The sequence below is a fragment of the Neocloeon triangulifer genome, unplaced genomic scaffold, assembly GCF_031216515.1.
Source record: "Neocloeon triangulifer isolate White Clay Creek 2 clone unplaced genomic scaffold, ASM3121651v1 ptg000015l, whole genome shotgun sequence".
Classification (NCBI taxonomy): Eukaryota; Metazoa; Arthropoda; class Insecta; order Ephemeroptera; family Baetidae; genus Neocloeon; species Neocloeon triangulifer.
In genome coordinates, this window is record NW_026775557.1 from 2207494 (window position 1) to 2229437 (window position 21944).

A 21944-nucleotide genomic window follows, 5' to 3' on the forward strand; every position below is an offset into this window, starting at 1 on the left:
CTTTTTCGCTTCATCCATGCAGAACAAAATGTTGACATTTATCACTGGCGTAATCACAGAGAGGGGCTTCGCTGTGTCTCTTTTGCTAACAGTGCCGCTTATGGCTTTTTATCTCTGCGTGTGTGTTCCGCATAACACAAAGAGCGGCCTCCCCTATAGCGCCAAAGTGGATCTCCACCCTCTCCATAACAAATAATGTGTCACGCCGCATCACAATTTTTATTGGAAATTAAAAATTATTGCTCAAGCAACAACACCCTGCTATTCATTTGTCTCCCTCTCTCCTTTCTTTTTCGCCCCGCGTTGAGCGGCTGGTATTTAATATGAAACCTGTCACGACGCAACATATGCGCACCCCTTAAATTAGCCACTGGCTGACAAACGGCTTTTAATACAAGGGCCACTGTATGCAAAAATCCAGCTCTTCGGACAATCGACCGCGAGACAAAAGAGTATCGGAAAAAACTTTGGTTTTGTTAAATTGAGTTTGAATTTATTAATTCTTCCAATACAAAGTTAAAGTTCTGAAGTGAAATTATTTTAATTTATGTTATGAATATTTGAATTATTTTATTTCTCTTTCTTCTTCTGTACTGTTTTCTAAAAGTCATGCGGCCTATTATTTTCCTAATCGCGCGTTCCTGAATTTTTTGTACATATATTTTTTTAAATTTTATTGTGGTGGCGGAATGAGTCAAAATTAAAAAGCAATTTACTTTGCATGTAGAGAACTATATTTTGATGCATATAGATGGTGGCCAATATAAAGAAAATTACACAAATGATGTACACAACAGCACAAATTCACATTGATATCCTACCAAAGGCATTAAATATGAAAAGAACGCGCGATCCATCACCCTATATCAATCAGACGAATATCAAAACTCCAGGAGAAAAATTCTAATTTGAGGTAAATTATATCATGGTGCTTTTATTTCTTCTTTAATTATGGACATCCCGAAAATTTTCACATTTGATAAGAATTCAAATTTACCCTATTTGCACAATTTAGTTGAGCTCAAATGAACTCCTAAGCCTTTTGTGTGTAATTAGACCCTTTAGAATTCCGCATCTCGAAACCCAAAGCTTGTGGGTCGTTTTGCGGTTGCTCTCGGAAAATCACCCAACGAATTTCCCCATGGCAATGTGTATTATCAGGCGAGCCGTAGTGTTTTTAGATTTAAATGAATTTTCCGTCCTAGAGTTTTGTATTAATTTCCCTGCTGAGCGGAAAATACTAACTTAACAGATCAGCACTTAAAGGACGAGGAGGTGGTCTTTTTCCTTTGTTCACTTTCTCGATTTCTTTCGTTCCTTCGCGGCGCCGCGCGTATTTCGAATTTCACGAACGATATTAACACTCACTTGTGCATGATTAATTCTCCTAGAGAGTTCCATAGGCCTTTTTCGCCTCTAGTTCATGGGGTGCTGCATCATGTAGTCGAAGAAATTGCTCGCGCCCTCCGGCTGGCCCTCTTCAGACGCCGAACTCTCCAAACTGAAACTTTCCTCCTCCTCGACCTTTGCGTTGGTTTGCACTCGTTGTTGCTTTATGGCCGCCAGCCGCTGCTGCTGGATCTCCAGGTGCTGCTTCCGCCACTTGATCCGACGGTTTTGAAACCAAACTTTTACCTGAAGCGAGACCAAAGCAAACGTCCGAAATTTTAAAATGCATGAATTCCTCAAAGTTCTCTCCAATTAAGGATTTAAATTAATCAATAAATCTGGTTAAATATTCTGTTTTTCCAAAACAGGTTTAAAAAAAAATTCTTTAGTTATATAAATTTTGTAAGTGATTCATGGATAATATTTATGAAAGCAAAACGAACAAATAAATAATTTTAAAAGTGTTAATTACTGGCTTTTAAATTGAAAAGAAAAGAAAAATAGATTACCTGTGCTTCGGTGAGATGAAGGGTGGAGGCGAGATAAAGTCTTTCAGGGCCGACCATATATTGCTGTCGCTCAAACTCTGCTTCTAATCTCTCTAGCTGCTCTGGGGTGAAAATCGTCCGCACCCTTTTGCTTCTTGTACCGCCACCAGGTAGTTTGGACGAATTGTACTCATCCTCGTTTTTCCGCTTTGTCCCCTTTCCTGCAACAAACAATATAAAAGCGATGCTCAAATTAATGCTTGAATTTGAAATATCTGAACCCTTATCAAATAAATAATAAGCGTTTCCAAATGGCACAAAACTGTACCCTCAAAATTTAAAATTATTAATTAATTTTCGAATGAACCCACTTCCTGCACTGCACACAAATGTTCAGCGGCACAGCCTATCTTTTCCTGGTAGGGATAAAATGCCCCTTTTTGCTTAAGTTAAAATGCATCTCCACGTTTTATAACTTTTGATTTTTTAATTTAATTACTTAGACATGTGTACATTTCTGTCGAATATACAAATTGGAAATAATAAAAAAGGTGCAAAAAGGTGATCATTTTTAACTTTTTTCCGCTTTTTTCTCTCTCACATATTGCAGCGAGGCAATCAATCGGGTGATGCGATGATGCCGCGTAATGAAACGTGAAATATTAAATAAAAACCTCTTCATTGGTTAATGGTGTGAGAGAATTCGTAAGAAAACCAAACGAAGTGTTTTTTTTTAGATACATGGGTAACATCAAAGGTGAAATCGATTATGAGTAAACTCAAAGGGAAACCAAAATTGAGGGAGAGAGGATTAAATCAAAGTCGCCAAATTGTTCTTCTTGTTAATTATGCACACGTCAGCAATTAATTGCAAGGATGATTACTAGTGGCAGGAGCTCATTTACAGCTAACATTCAATCCCTTTTAAATTGAAATTATTTTAAATACACGAGTGATTTTGGATAAAAAAAAAACGAATTTGAATATAATAAGTAATAAGTGCAAATAATTTAGCTTTCATGTTTTTTCTAATTTCAGCTCAATTCATGTAAAACTAAACATTCCAAATTGTACATAAATCTGGTTCTTCTGGTTGAGTGATAAAAGTCGCGTTGCTTCACGACAGTCACGCAGTATAAACGGTTGTGCAAGCGTTAAGGTATACGAGCCTCTATATATTAGCCCCATAATTGACCTTCGTGGCCTTCCGTGCCTAGCACGAAGTGAGAAATTATATGTGCAAAACAATTTAAAAGTCTATTATATTTTCATTTATTTGATAACTTAACAAGGTTTTTAGTTTGTTTTAATATAAAATTTGATTTTTGGCTAATTAATTTAATTTTAATTTAATTTTGTAACCAAGAATCGATTTCGCATGACGAGCGCAGTCTGTAAATGAGCCGCAAAGGAACAAATAATAACAAAAAGGTCAAAAAGGGCCAAATATAAATGATTAATTCAATTTGACAATTTTAGAACAACCAAATACTCCAGTTGAAAATGCTGTTTTAAAAGGTTCAAATAAATATTTTTGACAAAAATATTAAAAACCTATAGAATTAAAAGAAATTGAGCCCTTCTTTTAATGCAGATAAATGGAGATCACTCGGAGAGGCAACTTACTTACTTAGAGCCAGATATGAGAGTTTAAATAAACTTTCAATCTGTAAATAAACTTCATTCAGATTAAAATACAATTTTAGTTTTTTTTATATCGTAAGGTTAACTAAAATTTAAGCATTTAACAAAGAGGAAATGAAAATGAGATTTGTCTGTTACAATATGATTTTAAATATATATTCACTCATAAGTGAAAACGAGTAATTATTTTAATTTAAAAATTCGCTTTTACCTTGACTTGCACCTTGCGAGGCCAAATTGTTTCTGCAGGCGGCGGCGATGGAGGCGACGATTTCCGCCTTGGTGGCGGCCGTGTCGATGGACTTGTTCTTCCAGCACTGCTGACTGGAGGCCTGCTGCTGGTGCAGTCCGAGGATGGCGTCGATTGTGAACGACTTGCTGATCTTGCGGCCTCCAAAGAAGTGATGGTGGCCCTGGTGAGACGACGTGCCGTACAGGAAACTGGAGGCGGCCGTGATGGGCTCCATGTCGGCGGCCGCCTGCTGTGTGGTCAGGTCCTTGGCGGCGGCGGCGGCCACTTGCTGCTGCTGGAAATGTCTCAGTTCCATATGGACGGACCCGTAATGGAAAGATCATAAAACGCGGCGGTGCCGACTATACAGCATCCTCGCATATGCAACCAATTTAGATGTGTACGGAAAATTTTTCGTAAAATAATCTCTTTATCAAGTGGGACGGTCTATCACGATTGGTAGGCTTTTATTGATCCCGAGGGCGGAGACTCGACTCGGAAAACCCGCCCCGATGCCGGGTCACGGACGCCCCTTGCTCATAGGCGACCTGCAAAGCAACCTCTGCCGTCCGCGCAGAATCTCGCCTCTGCTCTTCATCACGAGAGCCGCCGCCGCCCATGATGAGCTAATTAACGATCGTGCACCTGACCGAATCCTAATCGCGTTTAATTAGCTCTTTTTCTGCGCACCTCAACTCCATTGCAGGTGCGTTTTTTTTTTTAATCGCGTTCTCATTATTAAACAAATTTCAGTGCTTATTGTATTTATCAGGAAAAGTTAATGTTTAAAAAATGTCTATTGGAAAATAAAAAAAATAGAAATAATGGAGATTTGAATTATTTAGACTTCTTGAATGGAGATTTGTAATTTGAAATTGAAGAATTAAGTAATTTCGGTATGAGAAAAAGCTAAAAGAACGGTTTGAATGAACTATAAAAGTATGAATATTTAAAAAAAACAACTAAAAAAATTTAATTTTAAGCATTTTACCTTTTATTTCTGAATATATTATAAAAAGTAATATAATTTTGCAGATAAAACGAAAAATGCAGCCTGCTTGGCAGCTGTGTCGAGCGCGTTGCATACCTCTTATTTAAATTTAAAGTCTATAAATTTGGCATTTTTTCTTTCATGATGAGCTCGCCTCAGAATCATATCCTCAAGACTAGGTGCGATCAAAAAGAGGTACACGAAGTTTGAACCCCTTCTTAGAAACATGAAGACGTGGCTCTCGCTCTTTTGAGGGGCTGGAATACAAGTTGACCGCGGAACGCCTCAGGGTGGAGTTACTTTACCGATATTATGTTCTTCACCAAGCGCCGGCCAAAAGTGATATGAGTTTTCCCGTTGATGCGTAGGTCTTGGCCAGAATGTAACGTGGATGGCACCATAACTCTCCCGCTTTATCTAATATAGGAGGGATGAGAGTAAAATTTAATGTTCCTTGCACAAGGCAAGTTTGATGATGGAATTTCGTCAAGATATTTTGGGTTGAATGCCGCAAAGTCCACTATACATTTTTATTCACAACTATCTTTGACTATAAGACCGTTTTTCATATTTTTACATCAAAAACTTTTTAAGTAAATAGCAGCATTTTGGTATTGCACCCAATGAAAATTGTTTCAAGATATTAAATTGATGGTTTTAAAATTTTCAGAGGTTGCATTATTTTATTTTAATATTACCGTCGCTGGTCTGTTTAAATACTGTTAAAATAAAGTTTTTTTAAAAACTTATTTTTATCATAGAATTTTATAATTATTGATTTTGAAAAATGATTTCTCCGGGGAATTTTTTGCTCGAAGAATAAATGAAAAGTACAATTAGAGTGTAAAATATTAGCTCATATTTCTACATTTTTCTCCAATACGTTTGCATCAAAACACTTGAAATTATTTCAGTTTTCAAAATAAAAAGGTATTCCACAAAGACACTTCCTTTCACACAAAAGCACATTATTCATCTAAGTTATCTTAACAAATGCTTCTGGAGGGATTTTGCCATCTTGGTTGAGCTTAGTGAATGCTGCCAACGACCGCTGCAAATCCCAAACCGTCTCTTCAAGGCACCTGGAAAATAGATTTAAAATAAAATTTAAAGAGCGAAAGTTGCACAAATTTATTTTTAATCATATCGGTAAATAAAAATTGTTGAAGGAATTAATGAAATGGAGTCAAGCCGTATATTTATTATTATATTGAAGACTGCTTACTTTCTAGACCACTCTGCGTTCATCCCCGTCTGCACAGACAAGCTCTGAATGAGTTCCAACTGGTTTGGGGCTGCGGCTACCGACACAGGACTTGGTCCAGCTACTGGGGGTGCAACAGGAGTCTGGAAGCTCTTTTTAGCTTGATCAGATGTTGCGTTTGTCACAAAAAGCACATCGTTGACAAGAGCAAACCCACTACCAACAGGAATGAGCACAAATTTGCGGAAAAAGTGGCGGTGAGGTGTGCCTTTTGTTTCGGGCTCTTTGAACACCCCTGTCAGCGTGAAGATGATCATGTGCGGCTGAAAGAATAAATTTTATTTAATATTTTCGCAAAAAACGAAGTCATGAATCGACTTACCGAGTATATAGAGAGGTCCAAGGTGAATGAAGAGGGGTCGTGAAGTGTGCATGGCAGCTCGGTCAAAAAGCTGGCAATGACCATTTTTCCTTTCTTGATCAGCAATTCTCTTCTCTCAGGATCGTTGTTTCTCTTGAGGTTGCGAGCAACCGACAAATAGTCGTTTAGCCTAAAAAAGAAACACATTAATAAGTCAAACTGCAAGATATATAATGAAGTAACTGTAGTTAAATCTTGTCAATTAAATTTTTAATTTTTTAGTAGCATTTCTCACCAACCCAGAAAATTTAATTATTATTAATTGATTATACCTGTTAATATTATGCTGTCCCGGAGGGCTATTGTACGCAGCACTGAGTGAGAAAACCGCAGAGTCGTGATATGCGTCAGCAAGGGACTGTCTCATGTTCCTGTCAGTGCTGTCGTACAGCGAAAAGTACTGCTGGACAAATTGTGTGACAAGATCTCTTCCTTCTTCGGAGCACAGAAAACTGCTATGCCAATCCGGGAGCTTCACTTTTCGTTCCTCTAGCTCGAAGCTAATTGCTGGGGTCAGTTCAGCACCATCCTGAATCAAATCGCGGTTTTGAAACATGACACACTATAAAAAGCTGCTGTCTGTCACACACCAGTTTGGTAACTTTCGGGAACATCTTCTGCACGGCACTTTCGTACTCAGCCTTTGATTTGAATCTCTTGCACAGCGGGTTGCCTTCCAGCTTCAGTTCAATAAGTGGTAGTCCCTTGATGACATTCAACGCATTAAGATGGTGAAACTAAAAAATTGCAATTTAAAAAAAGTATATTAACGAATTAATTAAATCGTACTTTGTTATTCCCAAGGTAGAGAATTTGGAGGTTTGGCGCTTTTCTCGCTAAACTACTGAGAGTCTCGGTCACACTTAACGAGTTGTGGTCAAAATTCAAGGCCTGCAGCGTAGGTATGTGCTCTGCTATAACATCCAGGATCACTGTCATCACTGGAGGACGGGACACAGCACAGCAAGAATCCTCCACTAGTTCTGAAATTTCCATGTAATTTGTCAGATAATTTGGATTAAAATTAACCAAACACTGAACCTGGGTCTATGTGAAACCTCGAAAGGTCGAGGGCTTTTGTGCTGGTGTTGTACCTCGACACCATGACCATTTTGATTTTCTCCTTCAACCGGTCTGTAAGTGCTGCTCTTGGCATTATCGACGTCACTTTGATGTTAATCTGTATATATTCACAGTAAATTAGATTAAAAATCTAGGTTTTATGAAAAATTACCCTTTTGTCTCCATTCAGAGTTATCTGCTTGTCTGCTTTCAAAATCGCCTCGGCAGACTTAATGCTATCTATGTAGAAAAACGAGTCGTGATCCTCGATTTGGTACTAGAAAATTGAAATCGTCAATGAAAGGTTAATAACTGATATTAAAAATTAGCTCACGTAAATGGGTATGAGTTCCACTGGGGCGACAAATGATTTCAAACTTCCCAAGAGAATCTGTTTGTCGTAATCTGCTCCATTTGGGATCTGAATATTGTGATGAACATAAGTTAATACATGAAAAAAAAACTCAGTTAAACACATACAAGAGCTTTAAACCAGCCTGTTTGATCTGAAAGATAGCCGTGGCCAGGTGGTTGGTAATTTCGATTGCCTCCCTTTCCGTGTCTGAAGCCTCTCATCTGATTGCTGCAAATTCATTGATTTCAATATTTGTAAATTCAAATTTATCAAGTCAACTACCTTCTGTTGCTGGGGCCCTCGCCAGACATTGGAAAGTCCTCCTCCAGAAGAAAGTGTGGCTTGTTCTTGATAAAGTCTTTCCTGCCATGCTTTCCGATGCGATTGCCCTTTTTGAAGGAAACTCTTCTGTTGCTGAAATCGCCATTCCCTTGGCTCTGGCGATTGTCGTGTTCTGAAAATTTAAATTTCGAGAAAAAAGTTCCAATTTAAGAGACTGCGACGATCCAACCATTATAGTCCGACTTGAACTGCTGTCCTTTAAAATCTGGCTGGCGATTCCAGTTTCTGCCCTTATTGAAATTATTGTGCCTCGGCATGTTTCCAACTTTTAACGCAGGCTAATGTGCGTTCCACGTTTTTAAACGTTCTTCCTGTCCAGCAACTGAAGAATCTCGGTTTTTTAGATGAAATTCAGCCGACCTCTTCCAACTCGGATCGAAAAGGAGAAAAAATAAACGCTGCAGTATTGTGAGAAGGTAAACAAGTTGCAGCAGCGAAGCCAACACACTTTCGCAGTAGCAAGCAGCGCAGCACGACTTTTTTCTTTTTCGTTGCAATCAAAGAGGTTCGGTAACGAGTTGGTGCAAAACTTTGTCGTTGGCTGCACTGCGGAAAATGCAATTCTTGCGACCAATCGATGTCGGAATTGGCACGGGATTTTTGGTTCTCTACGGTAGTTGGCGCTAGTTGCTAATAAAATGACGTCATTTGTGTTTTGTTGACGAAAGAACGAGAAGGAACATCGCAGAGGAGTCTAATTTCTGCAACAATCTTCAGATTATTCAGTTTTTGAAGGGTAAATTTGATTTGTAAAATTAAATAATCTATGATGGAGCATTGTTAGGAGTTCAAGCTTATTGTTGCTCACGTTCTCGATTGTTGAAAACTTGAATTTCAACAATTTGGAGAGCTGGGAAATTTTCTTACAAATAAATTGTTACAAGGAAAATTTAACTATTTAATTTTTGCTTGAAAGCTATTAAAAATTGGATCAAACATGAACAATATGATACAAAAAATAATTTTATTCCTCTTTTAGGTGTGAGATTTGGAAACCAAGATGGGTTGCGACGGAGGTACCATTCCAAAGCGTGACGAGCTGGTCCGTACAAAGAAGAAACCAGAGCAAAAGGACCGGGAGAGCGAGTTGTCTTTCCGCTGGAGGCACTGCACCATCACCCAGCAGCCTTTGCAGAACCCGATCGTGGCGTGCGGCCACGGCCGTCTGTACAGCAAAGAAGCTGTGCTGGAAGGTCTGCTCGACCGCAGCAGAATGCCAGAGGGGGCTCAGCACATCACTTCACTCAAGGACGTCAAGCAGCTTAACATGACCCCCAATCCTGCGTTTGCCATCAAGGCCAACGGAGAGAAGGGCGAGAGCGGAATCTATCACGATCCGAGAGAAGCGCCTTTTGTTTGTCCGGTTATTGGAATCGAGTTCAGCGGAAAGTTCAAGTTTGTCTTTTCCTGGAGCTGCGGCTGCGTGATTTCCGAGAGGGCCGTTAAAGAGGTGCCCTCTGAAATTTGCCACAAGTGCCAAAAGCCCTTCGTGAAGGAAGACCTTGTGTACTTAAATGCTGAAGGGGAAACTCTGCAATTGATGATCACAAGAATGCTGGAGAGAAAAGCAAAACTCAAGGCCAGCAAGAGCAAGAAGAACAAAGTTGAAACTGCAACTTCGAGTTCATCGACTACCGCTGTGGAACCACAGACGTCCAGCTCGGAATCGGCTTCCACCTCTAATAATACAGATGACCTAAAAAGCGTTCCATCCACCAGCAAACCTTTGAAAAGGGCACGATCACCTGAAAGGGCAAAGGCCAAGGACCTGGAGAAACTGACCGACCCCGGCTACAAGAAAGCGAAATCTCAATATAGTGTTGCAAAAGACGATAAGGCTTCGTCGGTGTTCAAATCACTCTTCACCAGTCACGACACGGCCAAGAACCAGACTAGGGCCCACTGGGTGACCTACAACCCGTTCTACAATTAAAGTGAAATTATTTTTATTATTTCTTTCCAGGGAAAATTGGACAATTATAAATTACAATTGGTTCAACTGTGATGAGCTGTTTTTATTTAATCATCATAAAATAAATTTTTAAATCTACTGTGACTTGTTTCTGTTCATTTCTGTTGTAAACAAATTTTATAAGTTCTTGAAATTCAACAATTTAATAACAGTAGAGGTCTATAGACGATTTATATAATTCATCCAAACTAATATAAAGACTACTGCGATTATCGGCGTGATTTGCAAGGCTTTAAGACTGATGCTTATGGCATTTTTTCGAAAATCATAAATTTCTAGATTAAAGTAAATGGCACTCAACCAGAGTAAAATTCATGATTAAAAAAATTTATAAAAGGAATATCCAAATAAAAGAAAATCTCGAAAGCATAGAATTGATATGAAAAATCCTAGTTTCAAAATAAGGTAATTTTACTGTTTTAAAATCAACTTTTAAGAACATGATTTTTGACAAAAGACTTTGGAAAAATTTTAAAATAAATTTAAACATCTGCAAAAAAAATTGTTTCAATATGAACCAATGCTAATATGTATGTATGATGGGGTCAAATTAGAATCGGAGGGATTTGAGTTGTCTTCACACAATCAAATCAGTGCCCCAAAAAGAGTCATAGAAATTGAAGTTTTCCGGCAGCAAAAGCGTTTTTCATCTACGAGCATAGTCTTGGTTGTAAACCCTAATAGAGCTGTCCACTGAGCCAGCAGCGAGCAGGATTCGAAGAGGGTGAAACGTAAGGCAGGAGGCGGGTCCTAGTCGTTGTCCTCGGAAACCCTCTTGATAACGTATGGAGCCAATATCCGACACACTCCCAAGGTTGGTGCTCCCAGGAATTGGGTAGACTCCAATGTACTGATTCACAGAACCACTAAAAATTTTAAATTCAATATATTTATTTACTTCATAATGTATTTTTCATACCAGCAAAAAATATCAGCGTTTTGGTGCACGGCCATTGCTGTCATACCATGGGTGGTCTGGATACTTGCAATGGCACTGTGACGGCGAAGGTCAAAAAGTTTAACGTCTCCGGCAACACTGTGATTTGGTTTTAAAATTAATAGCAATTCATTTTGAGTAAAAAATTATTACCATCCTGATACAAGGCCTCCTACAGAAGTGGGTTTCCTTAAAGATAGTCCCACTATCCAAGTGGTATGTTCGCGCCAGGTCATAATCCTCGCTTCTTGAGGTGACAATCGCCAATCAAATAACCGAACGGAGCCATCATCACAGCCCGCAGCAAGGAGAGATGCCCCTAGTAAAGAATTTAAATATAATTATTCTATTAATTTTAATCCATTTTAAATAAATATGGAAGAATCAAAATATAAAATACCTGTGTAGTCCGGAGTCAGATATGTGACCATTGAGCTGTTGGTTCCTGTGGGCAGATCGTGGATTCTCTTTTCGGTTGCAACGTCCCATAATCTGATAACTCTGGGAGCCTGGTCACCAGCAACCGCCAATCGCTGGTGTTTTTGCATCCACGCAACAACAAGGCCTAAATTTATTTTTAAAAATTTCCTCAAACAGCTCAGCAATTAAAATTTTACCAGCGTGATGTTTTTGGTGGTGCTGGGTCACAGGTGGAGTGTTAATGGGGTCAGTCAGACCCTGCCAGGCAGTGACGAGTGCTGCTTCTCTGTTGTTGCCAAAAACGTTCTTCCAAATTTTAATGTTGCCATCATCAGCTCCCACAAGGAGCAACGGAAAAGCTTCTGCTTCGTTCAGCAAAGCAATGCAAGAAATTTTTGATCCTCTCGCATTGCGATTTGAACAATAACAAATTTTAGAACCGGCCTGCCAGTCCCACACGCTTAAAATGGAAATTTGAATTCAAGGCAAACAATTTTATTAATACTGTTTACCCGAAGGTGTCTTTTCCAGCAACAGTTACCAATGGCTCATAAGAGTGTAAGGCAATGCAAGATACACCACCCGAACTTCTTCCTTGGAAAAGAAGCGATTCAATTCGTGATGAAAAAACTTTTGAACGCTCCTCATCTGCCTCTTGCTCAACTTCCGCATTTCTGAGCATACTGAAGCAATTGAAATTTGGGAAATATAGCAACAAAAATATATAAAAGTAGGATTTTGTACCGGAATTCCATATTGCATTCTAATTCCATCATCTCAGGGCTGCCCTTCAGGCCAATGCTTGGCTGGGCAAAATATCGACTGCTCCAGTCCAAAAACTGTGTGTGGACAAGTTCTTTCAGTCCAGTGCGAACTTCGTTTGTGCCTTCCTCGCTGATCTGTATTTGGAACATCGCATTTAATACAATTAATTTTGTTTAATATTTCAATGATTGTGTGGTGCAACTTAATAAATTAATTTTATTCTTCTCACCGTGCCTGTATTTGGTTTTCTTCTCAGTGCATGGCTTCTGTTTAAACGGGCTATGTAAGAATCACTAGAGGTCGGTGGCGATTCACTCCTAAATATTATTATAAATTTTTCAATTTTTTTTTTTAATGAATATTTGAATAAACTTACACCATGAAGGTCACTTTTCCAGAGGGTGAAGCTGCAGGAGAAGAAGAAAATGTTCCAACAAGAGTCTCTTTTATTGCCATATTTTCTCGCACCTATTGAAAAAACAATTTAAGATTAAAAAATAATAATAATATCAGTAAATACTTGTTCTCTTATGTGATCCATAACTTTCCTTGCCATAATTGCAACCTCAGGGTGAGGATCGTGTTCCAAAATTCCTAGAGCGTGCCACTGCTTGAAGTAAACACTTGTTGTGGTTGACGCATTATTTGCATGAGACATGCTGCTGCCTGCAAATCAGAATAATGAGCCACAAGAAAAAAAAGCATTAGCGTGGCAAAGGGCGGACATTATTTTTTTTATTACCAAGGCTACTTATGGATGAGGAAGATGACACTCGTTTTAATTTGTCAGGGGTGCTGTCAATTGAAAGGCCACCAACTGTGGTTGGTTCCAGACCAAACAGGTTGCTGGGTGAGAAATGTTTTAGACGGTCACGGGATGCAATACGACGCATTCCACTTAGGGGAGATAGCACGCTACTTTCAGCTAAAAAGTTGAATGCAATTTTTATGTTTTAGTCTCACTGGCGGGTGTCGCATTCAAAAATAAAACACCTCAGTAGCAGTTGTATTAAAGAATTTTTGAGAAAAAATCCAATGTAGAAAAGGAAACAAGCAAATTTGGCACTAACATAAATAGTTGTGAATCTTTAAATTTGATTGTGCAGTTGATCAAATGCTAACGCAGAACGATAATTTAGTTAAATAAATGAATGAGTCTGTTGACTGTGACACTTAATGGGGAGATTAGCTTGCAATTTGATTTGATACTCAACCAGTTTTTTAGGTGCTCTAAAAAAAGTTGCAATAAAAAATCACACAAGAAAATATTTTCACTATGCAAAAATCTAGCTCACGCCAAGCATTATTAATAAAAAACGCTTACTTTGAGCTGGCTGAGGACTGAGGGCGTCGTCACGAAGAGATTTATTGTCTTCCAGCTGAGATTGCTGAGCGATTGAGCAGAAAGACGCTTCAAAAATTAAAACAATCCATTGCAACGAATTCACGATTTCCTGAGAAAAAAAAATACGATCTATTTTAGAATTGATTGTAAAAAAGCCAAAATTTTTAAAAAGAAATCATCTCTTAGTTAAATAAGACAACTTAATTTAAGTAAAAATAGAATTATTATGGAGTGCCCAACCTTTCGAACTAATGGACTCATGTCCTGGCCGACAGTTGTAATGAGTGTCATTGCAACATTGTGATCAATTTTATTGGCATGTTCACTCCTTTCAGTTGCACTTGCTATGAATGTGCCCAAGGCATAAACAGCTGCAGCTCGAACTTCTGGCACAGGGTCTTTGAGCAATGTGTAAAGCTTTTCATGTGCCGAGTCACGGACGCCGCACCATCGAGCTGCCTCATACTTTTCCCAGAGACGGCCCAAGGCCAAAGCAAGCCACTGGCGCAGACGAGCGTGGCTGTCGCCCAACTGCTCCAAGCAAATTGAGACTAATGAGCCTTGAAGAGCCAGTTCCTGTCCAGGAGGGTAATCTTGAACCATGCACGACAAAATAAATGCAGCGGTTGTACGATCCTCGCTCTAATTTAGAGAAATAATTGACAATTTTAATATTATGTTTGTTAATTAATATTATTCACTTACACTCATCGTGTAATCTTGCAAAACCGATAGAAAATATTTATGCCCGTTGTCCCGAACAAGGTCAGATTGGCAGGTCTATAAAATCAGATATTTAATAAAGACCACTTTTAGGGCTATTAAAACTTCAATATTACTCTGTCCACGGCTAAAATTTTGGCCCAGATAAACACTAACAATGGCCTCAATTCCTTTGCTGAACTTTGGAGTAACTTTAAGACGTATGGAAATATTCCAACTGATAATGCCAAATTTACAGCCCATGGTCCGAGATCGAGGAATTTGCCTAGCAGATCTAGCGCTCGGACTCTGTGAACTTGGCTTAGCAACACCTACGACACAAAAATTAGCAGTTTACTATTATGCTTTAATCTCAATAAAAATGAATTAACGCACTTGAAGAACAACAGGAAGCTGCTCTGGAGGACTCCTCTCTTCAGATCCTAAGGCTAGCCAAACCTCAAAGGCAGTCAGCTGCTCTTCAAAGAAATTTGAATGCTCGAATGGCGTGTCATTGTTTAAAATGTCAGGCAGTTGACTCAAGCATAAATCCAAAGCCAAATCCCACGCTTGCCACATTGGGTGCTAAACAGGGCCGTTTGCGTATCTCCTCTTTACTCTTTATGAATATTGCAAAAATTACTTGATAGGTTGGTGGTAGACTAGGCGATGAAACAGGAACACAGTCATATGACCTCATAATTCTCTCAGCTAGTAGGAAATTACGGAATAGACTAGCCACCAGCAAGTCTTGGCGGAAAAGTTTTTGGAAAAGTTCTGCAAATACAATTTAACTTAAATTAATCAACAAGAAAGCTCCTATGTAAATTCCAACCTCTTGATAAGATATTCCACGCAATGGTGTCAGTAATGGCCGTGAAAATCCAGTTGAGCTCTCCCAACATGGTTCGTCTATCGCTCAACTGTCCTGGTACCCTGAGAAAATGTATGCAAATTATTTTTCAAGGCCCTGAGTGGTTGACTTACTTTTCTATGAGATCAAGTGTGACGTTTGGCATTAGTATTTGCTTATTCTGCATGACATACCTAAAAAATAAACATTTGAAGAGAGGGGAGAAAATTTTATTATTAACCAACCATCGTAATGCAATTTTAATTGGTGTAGTGAGACAGGCAGTGAATAAGTCAGCAGGTAACTCAGCGTTCATAGGCAAAATTTGATTTTCAGCGCAAGCAGCTAATTGAATGCAGTTTCGGTAGCTAACAGCCTGTGCGCCATTCCCTCTGTTATGGCACATCTGGAAAAAGGTTAAAATTATAATTCATTTTTAAATGGTTAATTGCACAAATCATGAAGAAGAAGAAACAAAGATATTTTTTTTAGAATCTCCATTTTAACAAATATCATTACTAATTAGATGATTGAAAGGCCTTGATTTTTTTAAAAGAATTAAGAATGTCAGGGAAGTGTTTTCTTTCTTGGATTAAAAGCTTTATATTACCTCAAATTCTTTTTCGTGCTGATCAGCAAAGTTATTAAAGGTTTTTACAATCATCCCAGCGTTAGAACAGTCATACACATATATCGACGGAGAACCCATCCACGTCTGCAAGTCGTACACAGACAGGGGGATGTATTGAGTGTAGGTTCTGTTGAAGACCCAGATTTCACCGTTGGCAGTAGGCCGAGGCACTCCGTGGCCATTGTAGTGCAAAAGGACCCGCTCCTCCTTGGCATTGCGTCTCAAGGATGTGCAGAGTTTTTTTACTTCGTCCATAGTTGGGTCAAGACTCTGCTTGTAACGGGCTCTTGGCTGCCAACGTTCGTACTGGCTTTGCAAACTAGCACCTATACTTTCAAGAGCTTTTTGTGGGCTCATTGACAAAGGGTCTGGACAAATTGAATAATAAATATACGTAACATCATTTTAATAAAACTTTTACCTATCCAACATTCCAGCCTGGCACAAGGCTGAGTCTTCACTATGTCTGGCGGGTCGACGCCGACGTTTAGGCACAGAACAAGAGCAACGCTCACTGTTTTCATCTAAAATGATTTTTGATTATTACATATTAAAAGGTTAATAATAATTACGTACTCTTTCTTTCATCCGCCATGTGTGGTTAATTGTGTTGATTCCACCAATGCTTTCTAAGTGACGGTTTTCACAAAATGCACCACAGCAAGCCTGGGGGGCTTCTTCTGTTGACTTTGACTCCTCGTCCATCATTTTATTTTAATTGCTGTAAGTCCAAAGGGCAAACTGAAAGAACAAAAGGGCACAGCTGCTGAAACTTTTCTTGGGCACAAAAAAAATTAATGTTAGAACTATTTCAAAGCACAAATAAAATTTAAATACAATACATAATTGGCAAAAAACACAATATTTTCACTTATGCATAGTTATAATTTTGTACCTACTTATCACTACTTTTTAATTAAATTAAAAAAAAAATACTTCTTGCTAGTTAAATTACGTAATTTATGTTAAATTAATAAATTGAGATGAATTGAAATTTTTGAAATTCTTATAAATCAATTAATGACAGAAGGAAAAATTTAATTTATTATTATTTAAGTCGTAAAGATTAAGCAAAAACAATATTTTTACTAACAAATCAAATCCTTAGAATTTCCAATACATAGATAGTTTCCTCTCAAAAACATTTGACGGTTTTTATTGAGAGTCAAGGATTTTAATTTATCTTACACTAATCAGTGAGAATCAGGGATCAGGGTCGAATGTCGCTTCGGTAGGAAATTTGTTTACGATCGAGTGCGGTCAATGAAAACGATCGCTGTTATCCATTCAAAGCGAGAAACACCCCATACGGAAAAATATCAACAATGCCGTGCCGAAGGATCGCACGAATTTGTATAAATTCCTTATGTGAACGAGAGCTAAATCTGACGTGAAAGCGAGTAATTTAAATCTAGCAGATTTTCCATCTATGCTCACGATTATTTTCCGTTTCTCTTTTTCATTCGAAGTTTACAAAGTGTGACTTTCTCGAGTTTGTGACTTACATTTTTACGGGAGTTACGAAGACGCCATTGCGACGGCAGCGAATTGAGCGAATGAATGCCCAAGGATGTTCAAACAGGCACACACTTGTCAGCCAATCACAGTCGGTACCTGACGAGCTCCTTCTCTCACACCCCAATTTTCTATTCCGACGAACGCATGCGCAAATAGATTCCAACCAAAAGTTAAAAACTCTGCAAAATAGTCCCTTTTCTTGCCTCCGGAGAAGTGCAACTTGCAATGTCTTTCTAGCAAGTGCACCTAGTTTTAGGATGCTGCACGTCCGAAAGACTCGATGCACAAACGGGAGATTGGCTTGAAGAACTCCGTCAATAATTTGTAAGCTCCGACTTCTTTGTAAATCATGCGTGATTGCCGTGATTCAATTTGCAAAAATCACTCCTCCTTCCCTGAACAACTTCATGTTTTTGTCTGGAGTCTGCGGATTCATTTAATTTTTATCGCTCTGCGAGCCCTTTTTTAGACCTACAACTCCAAAATTACAATATAAACAGTGCATGACACATTCCAAACAATTCACTTTTTTAGATTTTATAATTTTTTACATTTTTTTATTTGAATTTTAATTTCATAAATTTATTCTTATTGTATGCATTAATCAGAGAAAATATTCATTTTTTTTAATTAAAAAATTATTATTTCTTTCCTATTTTTTGGCTGGAGTTTTTTCGGTTTTTTAACGCACATTAACTAATATGTAGGTTAGTAAATTAATATTAAGAAATCAACAAAAAATGAGTTATTATTTATTTTCTCTCCAAAAAATTTATAATCCAAAAAAGAGACATACAAAATTATTAATGAATATCGGCTATCTATAATAGCACAAAATAAATTTCATGTGAAAAAAAAGAAAAAGAAATCAATGAATCATAGTAATTAAAAATACGCATATTGATCGCCCCTGCATAGCCCATGACTTAGTGGTTTTGATATAATGTATTGCTTTTCGTTAATTCTTCCAGCCAGTCATTAACCAATGGTCATCAACAAAAGAAAATTTTAAAAATTTTCTTCCAGAAATAGAAATATTTGTGGAGCCTATATTTTTCCATTCCAATCTTATTCGGAAATTTATTATTAAAAGTATTTTTTAAGCTTTTTATAAAGTGGGGTATATACTTCAAAGATTGAAATTAGGGAAATTAGATAATGTTTGAATTTTTATTCATTGGAATAAATACAATAAAAATATTTTTTTTTTGAAGAGAGCCGTTATTGCATTAATTTTTTTTTTTTTAAATTTAAGCTGATATCCATTATATTTGCTGTCCGCAAGAATTTCAAGTTTGATATAATTCATTTTGCAATTTTTGTTTTTCCACTATGAATCAGATTTTCTTCCTTGCTTTGCTTCCAATCAACAAAAGCAGGGTGCGAAGGTCATCAAAGGGACCCGTCATATTTATTTCACGTTTCGAGATAAGACACTTCTTCTTGTGTTTGTTCGGCCAAAAACGCAAATGTGTTTCTAATCAGAGGTTCTCTTTGCACGGTCAAAGGGAGCAAAAGAAAATCTTCAATTTACGACTTCGGTAATTTTCTAAAAATAGTGTTTATAACTTATTTTATTTTTGCTTTCATGGAAAACTTACGCAATTCATTGAGACGAAGGGCGTGACTCTGTTCAAATATTATATATTCGAACTAAAAACTTACGTTACACGCAGCCATTGATTGAAACAAAATTAACCTAGTGCTCGTTTTTTTAGGGCTCCACCCCTCTTTCTAAATTAGATCCCTGTAAATACGGCGTAAAGTTGAGCCGCGCTGAACTTGTCTTGCGATTTGCTCTGTCGCTGTCATAGCCTTGTTTTTATTATCACAACTTAGGAAAAAGCTTCAAATACGTGTGGAGTGCAGGAGAAACTTTCTAAACTGGTTTGACTTGAAATGGTGTTAATTTTACAACATGAAGTGCGCTTTTATTATTATTTTCTATATAAAACTTTTTTACTAAAAAATGACTGATTTTTTTAACATAAAAATTTTTTTTAACCAAAAAATAAAAATGTCGATCTTGATTAAATTTATAATATTACTGAAATTTTTCATTAAATTTTCAGGCTAACAAGGCAAATGCAATGAAGCATACCAATGGAGTGCAGAGCAGCGAAGAAAAAGAAACAGAAGATGCAAAGGCAAGCACAAAATTGACATTTTCCCCGCTTTTTCTTACTTATCTTGAATAAAATTCTCTTCAGCCGCTCAACACAACCTCTCTGGTGCTCACCAGCCTCACGGCAGGGGCCATGGCTGGTGCCGTGGCTAAAACCACAATCGCACCTCTTGACAGAACAAAAATTAACTTCCAGGTGAGAAATCCAACCTACATAATCCATACAAAGTAAAAAAGTACTTCCATTGACAAATTTCATTTATTGCATTAAAAATATGATATTTTAAGAAAATCAATTATGCTAGGTTTAATAATCGTTTCATTGCTTTTTGTCATTAAAAAATTATCAAAGTAAATAAAATTTTAGATAAACCAAGCGCCTTATTCTGCTCGCCAAGCACTGAAGTTTTTAGTAAAAAGTTACAAAAGAGAGGGTTTCCTCAGCCTATGGCGAGGTAACTCTGCAACCATGGCCAGGATCATCCCTTACGCAGCTATTCAGTTTACGGCACATGAACAGTGGAAACAAATCCTGAATGTGGATCAAGACAAAAGTGTGAGGTAAATAATTATAAAATTACTAATTTTTAGTAATTTTGATGAAAAAAAGACTAATGCAAATATGTCTGCAGAACCGCATCTTGGCGTAGATTTGTCTCCGGTTCACTGGCTGGCGTGACCTCGCAGTCACTGACCTACCCCCTGGACATGGCCAGAGCTCGAATGGCAGTCACTCAGAGAGAACAATACAGTAGCTTAAGTCATGTGAGTACTGAAGGCACAGTTTTATTAAGGTGAAGAATTCTAGCGAATTCAAATTTAATCTGAAAAATAGTATTTCTGCAACCCCAGAATAATATTTTAAATTGGTTTTTTAGATATTTGTAAGAATTTGGAGAGAAGAGGGTCCACGAACGCTGTATCGAGGCTACTGTGCCACAGTTTTAGGTGTGATTCCTTATGCCGGAACGTCTTTTTATACTTACGAGACTCTCAAGTCCTTGCACATGGGTAATTTTTTTCAAATTTTAAGCCTAAAATAATTGTATTGAAGTGGAAATTTTTTATAAATTCAGAGTACTGGGGGACAAGTGGCACAAATCCATTTGAGAAGCTGATGTTTGGCGCCGTGGCTGGACTTTTCGGGCAGACGTCTTCGTATCCTCTTGATATTGTGCGACGAAGAATGCAAACCTCGTCGGTTGCCAATAGTCAATACCAAACTGTTGTTGGAACACTAGTCAAAGTTTATCGGCAAGTATTCTATTTTAAAGGATTGAGTTTTAAGTTTTACCTTAGAATTATAAAAAACTTGAACTTATTTTTTTTTTGTCATTTTAGAGATGAAGGCCTGAGAAATGGCCTCTTCAAGGGTCTTAGTATGAACTGGATCAAGGGACCTGTTTCCGTTGGAATAAGCTTTTCTACTTTTGACACAATGCAGTATTATCTGCGCAAGGCCCTGATGTACACATCTTCATGACTGCGTCTGCTGTGATTAACTGTTGAAATTTGCCATTTAAAACTATTTTGAACTTTTATTAAATGAATAATACAGAGAGGATGTTATAAGCAGCATAAAACGTTTTTGTCCGCTCAGAGCAAATGGAATAACTTTATTTTTCGTTATACAATATACAACTGGCTTGTGGAATGTCTGAGTATCAAAATCATAAAAATATTGGACAACTAAAAACAAACAATTATTATTCATTGGGATTAAATATATTATAATATTGAAAATTTCATGTGTGAGACAATAGTAAATGTAGTGCCATATCAGTTTACCCAAAAAATATATATAAATACTGTTAAAATTGTTGTGTCAATTTATTTGCATTTCCCTTTTGATAATTTAGCTCATTAAAAAAATTGTCTAAAAATTAGTGAGAAAAATAATTTATAGTTGCTGGTTTTCTACGGAAGGTATCATTTTATAAAATTATTTTAATTTGTAATCAGTAAGACAAGACTTTTGTTAATATTATTGAGTATACGTCGATACCAGAAACTTAGATCTGGATGTTGCAAAATCTGTCTACATATATTCCATTCAGATATCAATCACACTTGCAAAAATTTTACCAATCGGCATGGACGTGTCAACGTGTCTAATTTCTTGTCTGGCAAAATATATTTAATTTTTATTAACTTTAATATTGAATAATTATAATTATTCCTTTTTTATTAATAAATCTAGAATTCTTTTTAAAGTTATTTTTGTGCAAGCCCTTTTTCATGACTAGGATAATTAAATCTATGTAATGTTTATCTACAACATTCAGTTGCAAGCATTGTATTATTTACATTTCAATTTTATTTTTTCATATCTTTATTTTTTGTAAAAATATTTCAAATTGAATTAAATTTTACATTTTTAATTTTTTTCTTTTTGCTTATTTACAGTTTACAGGTTGTACTATATTGTTTAAATTACAAACAAAACAAAGAATAAAATTATGATAAATTTTTTAACAATTAATTTAATAAATTATTTTATTTTTAAATTGGTTAAAGTAATTTAATTACTTATATTATGTAAAATTAT

General features: G+C 37.1%; 5 protein-coding genes across 8 annotated transcripts; 2 read left to right on the forward strand and 3 right to left on the reverse strand.

Moving 5' to 3' along the window:
- Positions 1 to 753: 753 nt before the first annotated feature.
- On the reverse strand, positions 754 to 4118 carry LOC132202619 (homeobox protein BarH-like 2). Its single transcript, XM_059629632.1, has 3 exons — positions 3733 to 4118; positions 1899 to 2098; positions 754 to 1635 (listed from the first exon to the last, which is right to left on the reverse strand). The coding sequence occupies exons 1-3, from the start codon at positions 4067 to 4069 to the stop codon at positions 1417 to 1419; spliced, it is 756 nt and encodes a 251-aa protein (XP_059485615.1). The 5' UTR covers positions 4070 to 4118; the 3' UTR covers positions 754 to 1416.
- A 1450-nt stretch (positions 4119 to 5568) lies between these two features.
- LOC132202168 (nuclear RNA export factor 1-like) lies at positions 5569 to 8612 on the reverse strand. The gene is made up of 12 exons (XM_059628905.1): positions 8298 to 8612; positions 8069 to 8240; positions 7912 to 8014; positions 7766 to 7852; positions 7604 to 7708; positions 7411 to 7549; positions 7159 to 7352; positions 6960 to 7106; positions 6642 to 6898; positions 6331 to 6499; positions 5970 to 6271; positions 5569 to 5826 (listed from the first exon to the last, which is right to left on the reverse strand). Exons 1-12 carry the CDS (start codon positions 8383 to 8385, stop codon positions 5721 to 5723), a joined length of 1869 nt encoding a protein of 622 aa, XP_059484888.1. The 5' UTR covers positions 8386 to 8612; the 3' UTR covers positions 5569 to 5720.
- A 115-nt stretch (positions 8613 to 8727) lies between these two features.
- On the forward strand, positions 8728 to 10184 carry LOC132202170 (replication termination factor 2). The gene is made up of 2 exons (XM_059628909.1): positions 8728 to 8864; positions 9108 to 10184. Exon 2 carries the CDS (start codon positions 9129 to 9131, stop codon positions 10059 to 10061), a length of 933 nt encoding a protein of 310 aa, XP_059484892.1. The 5' UTR covers positions 8728 to 8864; positions 9108 to 9128; the 3' UTR covers positions 10062 to 10184.
- LOC132202165 (regulatory-associated protein of mTOR) lies at positions 10123 to 17400 on the reverse strand. 3 transcript variants are annotated; one of them, XM_059628902.1, is made up of 24 exons: positions 17259 to 17400; positions 16330 to 16494; positions 16175 to 16277; positions 15733 to 16121; positions 15368 to 15528; positions 15257 to 15316; positions 15105 to 15205; positions 14913 to 15046; positions 14666 to 14854; positions 14407 to 14601; positions 14273 to 14347; positions 13808 to 14209; positions 13547 to 13676; positions 12965 to 13147; positions 12743 to 12888; positions 12599 to 12690; positions 12452 to 12539; positions 12202 to 12356; positions 11970 to 12140; positions 11655 to 11917; positions 11438 to 11602; positions 11191 to 11356; positions 11020 to 11136; positions 10123 to 10966 (listed from the first exon to the last, which is right to left on the reverse strand). In XM_059628902.1, the coding sequence occupies exons 2-24, from the start codon at positions 16459 to 16461 to the stop codon at positions 10747 to 10749; spliced, it is 3837 nt and encodes a 1278-aa protein (XP_059484885.1). In that variant the 5' UTR covers positions 16462 to 16494; positions 17259 to 17400; the 3' UTR covers positions 10123 to 10746. The 3 variants fall into 3 exon arrangements, with proteins under 3 accessions (XP_059484885.1, XP_059484887.1, XP_059484886.1); XM_059628904.1 differs by lacking the exon at positions 17259 to 17400 and adding an exon at positions 17191 to 17230; XM_059628903.1 differs by lacking the exon at positions 17259 to 17400 and adding an exon at positions 16942 to 17161.
- A 26-nt stretch (positions 17401 to 17426) lies between these two features.
- On the forward strand, positions 17427 to 21213 carry LOC132202169 (mitochondrial coenzyme A transporter SLC25A42). Of its 2 annotated transcripts, none has more exons than XM_059628906.1 (8): positions 17427 to 17595; positions 19344 to 19418; positions 19482 to 19592; positions 19764 to 19957; positions 20029 to 20161; positions 20275 to 20407; positions 20473 to 20650; positions 20738 to 21213. In XM_059628906.1, the coding sequence occupies exons 2-8, from the start codon at positions 19362 to 19364 to the stop codon at positions 20877 to 20879; spliced, it is 948 nt and encodes a 315-aa protein (XP_059484889.1). In that variant the 5' UTR covers positions 17427 to 17595; positions 19344 to 19361; the 3' UTR covers positions 20880 to 21213. The 2 variants fall into 2 exon arrangements, with proteins under 2 accessions (XP_059484889.1, XP_059484890.1); XM_059628907.1 differs by lacking the exon at positions 17427 to 17595 and adding an exon at positions 18728 to 18812.
- Positions 21214 to 21944: the final 731 nt, after the last annotated feature.

Bases quoted from the DNA above. Each gene is read 5' to 3' on its own strand.
- LOC132202168 (XM_059628905.1), bottom strand. From the start codon at position 8,385: ATGCCGAGGCACAATAATTTCAATAAGGGCAGAAACTGGAATCGCCAG. The intron at 7,550-7,603 runs GTAATTTTTCAT...GAATATATACAG, and splicing joins CTCTGAATGGAGACAAAAGG to ATTAACATCAAAGTGACGTC. The intron at 7,107-7,158 runs GTACGATTTAAT...GCAATTTTTTAG, and splicing joins TCTACCTTGGGAATAACAAA to TTTCACCATCTTAATGCGTT.
- LOC132202619 (XM_059629632.1), bottom strand. From the start codon at position 4,069: ATGGAACTGAGACATTTCCAGCAGCAGCAAGTGGCCGCCGCCGCCGCC. The intron at 2,099-3,732 runs GTAAAAGCGAAT...TGTTTGTTGCAG, and splicing joins CTCGCAAGGTGCAAGTCAAG to GAAAGGGGACAAAGCGGAAA. The intron at 1,636-1,898 runs GTAATCTATTTT...GTCTCGCTTCAG, and splicing joins TTCATCTCACCGAAGCACAG to GTAAAAGTTTGGTTTCAAAA.
- LOC132202169 (XM_059628906.1), top strand. From the start codon at position 19,362: ATGAAGCATACCAATGGAGTGCAGAGCAGCGAAGAAAAAGAAACAGAA. The intron at 19,593-19,763 runs GTGAGAAATCCA...ATAAAATTTTAG, and splicing joins GAACAAAAATTAACTTCCAG to ATAAACCAAGCGCCTTATTC. The intron at 19,958-20,028 runs GTAAATAATTAT...ATATGTCTGCAG, and splicing joins GATCAAGACAAAAGTGTGAG to AACCGCATCTTGGCGTAGAT.
- LOC132202165 (XM_059628902.1), bottom strand. From the start codon at position 16,461: ATGATGGACGAGGAGTCAAAGTCAACAGAAGAAGCCCCCCAGGCTTGC. The intron at 14,602-14,665 runs GTGCGTTAATTC...TTTGTGTCGTAG, and splicing joins AGCTTCCTGTTGTTCTTCAA to GTGTTGCTAAGCCAAGTTCA. The intron at 12,357-12,451 runs GTGAGAAGAATA...TTCCAAATACAG, and splicing joins GAAAACCAAATACAGGCACG to ATCAGCGAGGAAGGCACAAA.
- LOC132202170 (XM_059628909.1), top strand. From the start codon at position 9,129: ATGGGTTGCGACGGAGGTACCATTCCAAAGCGTGACGAGCTGGTCCGT.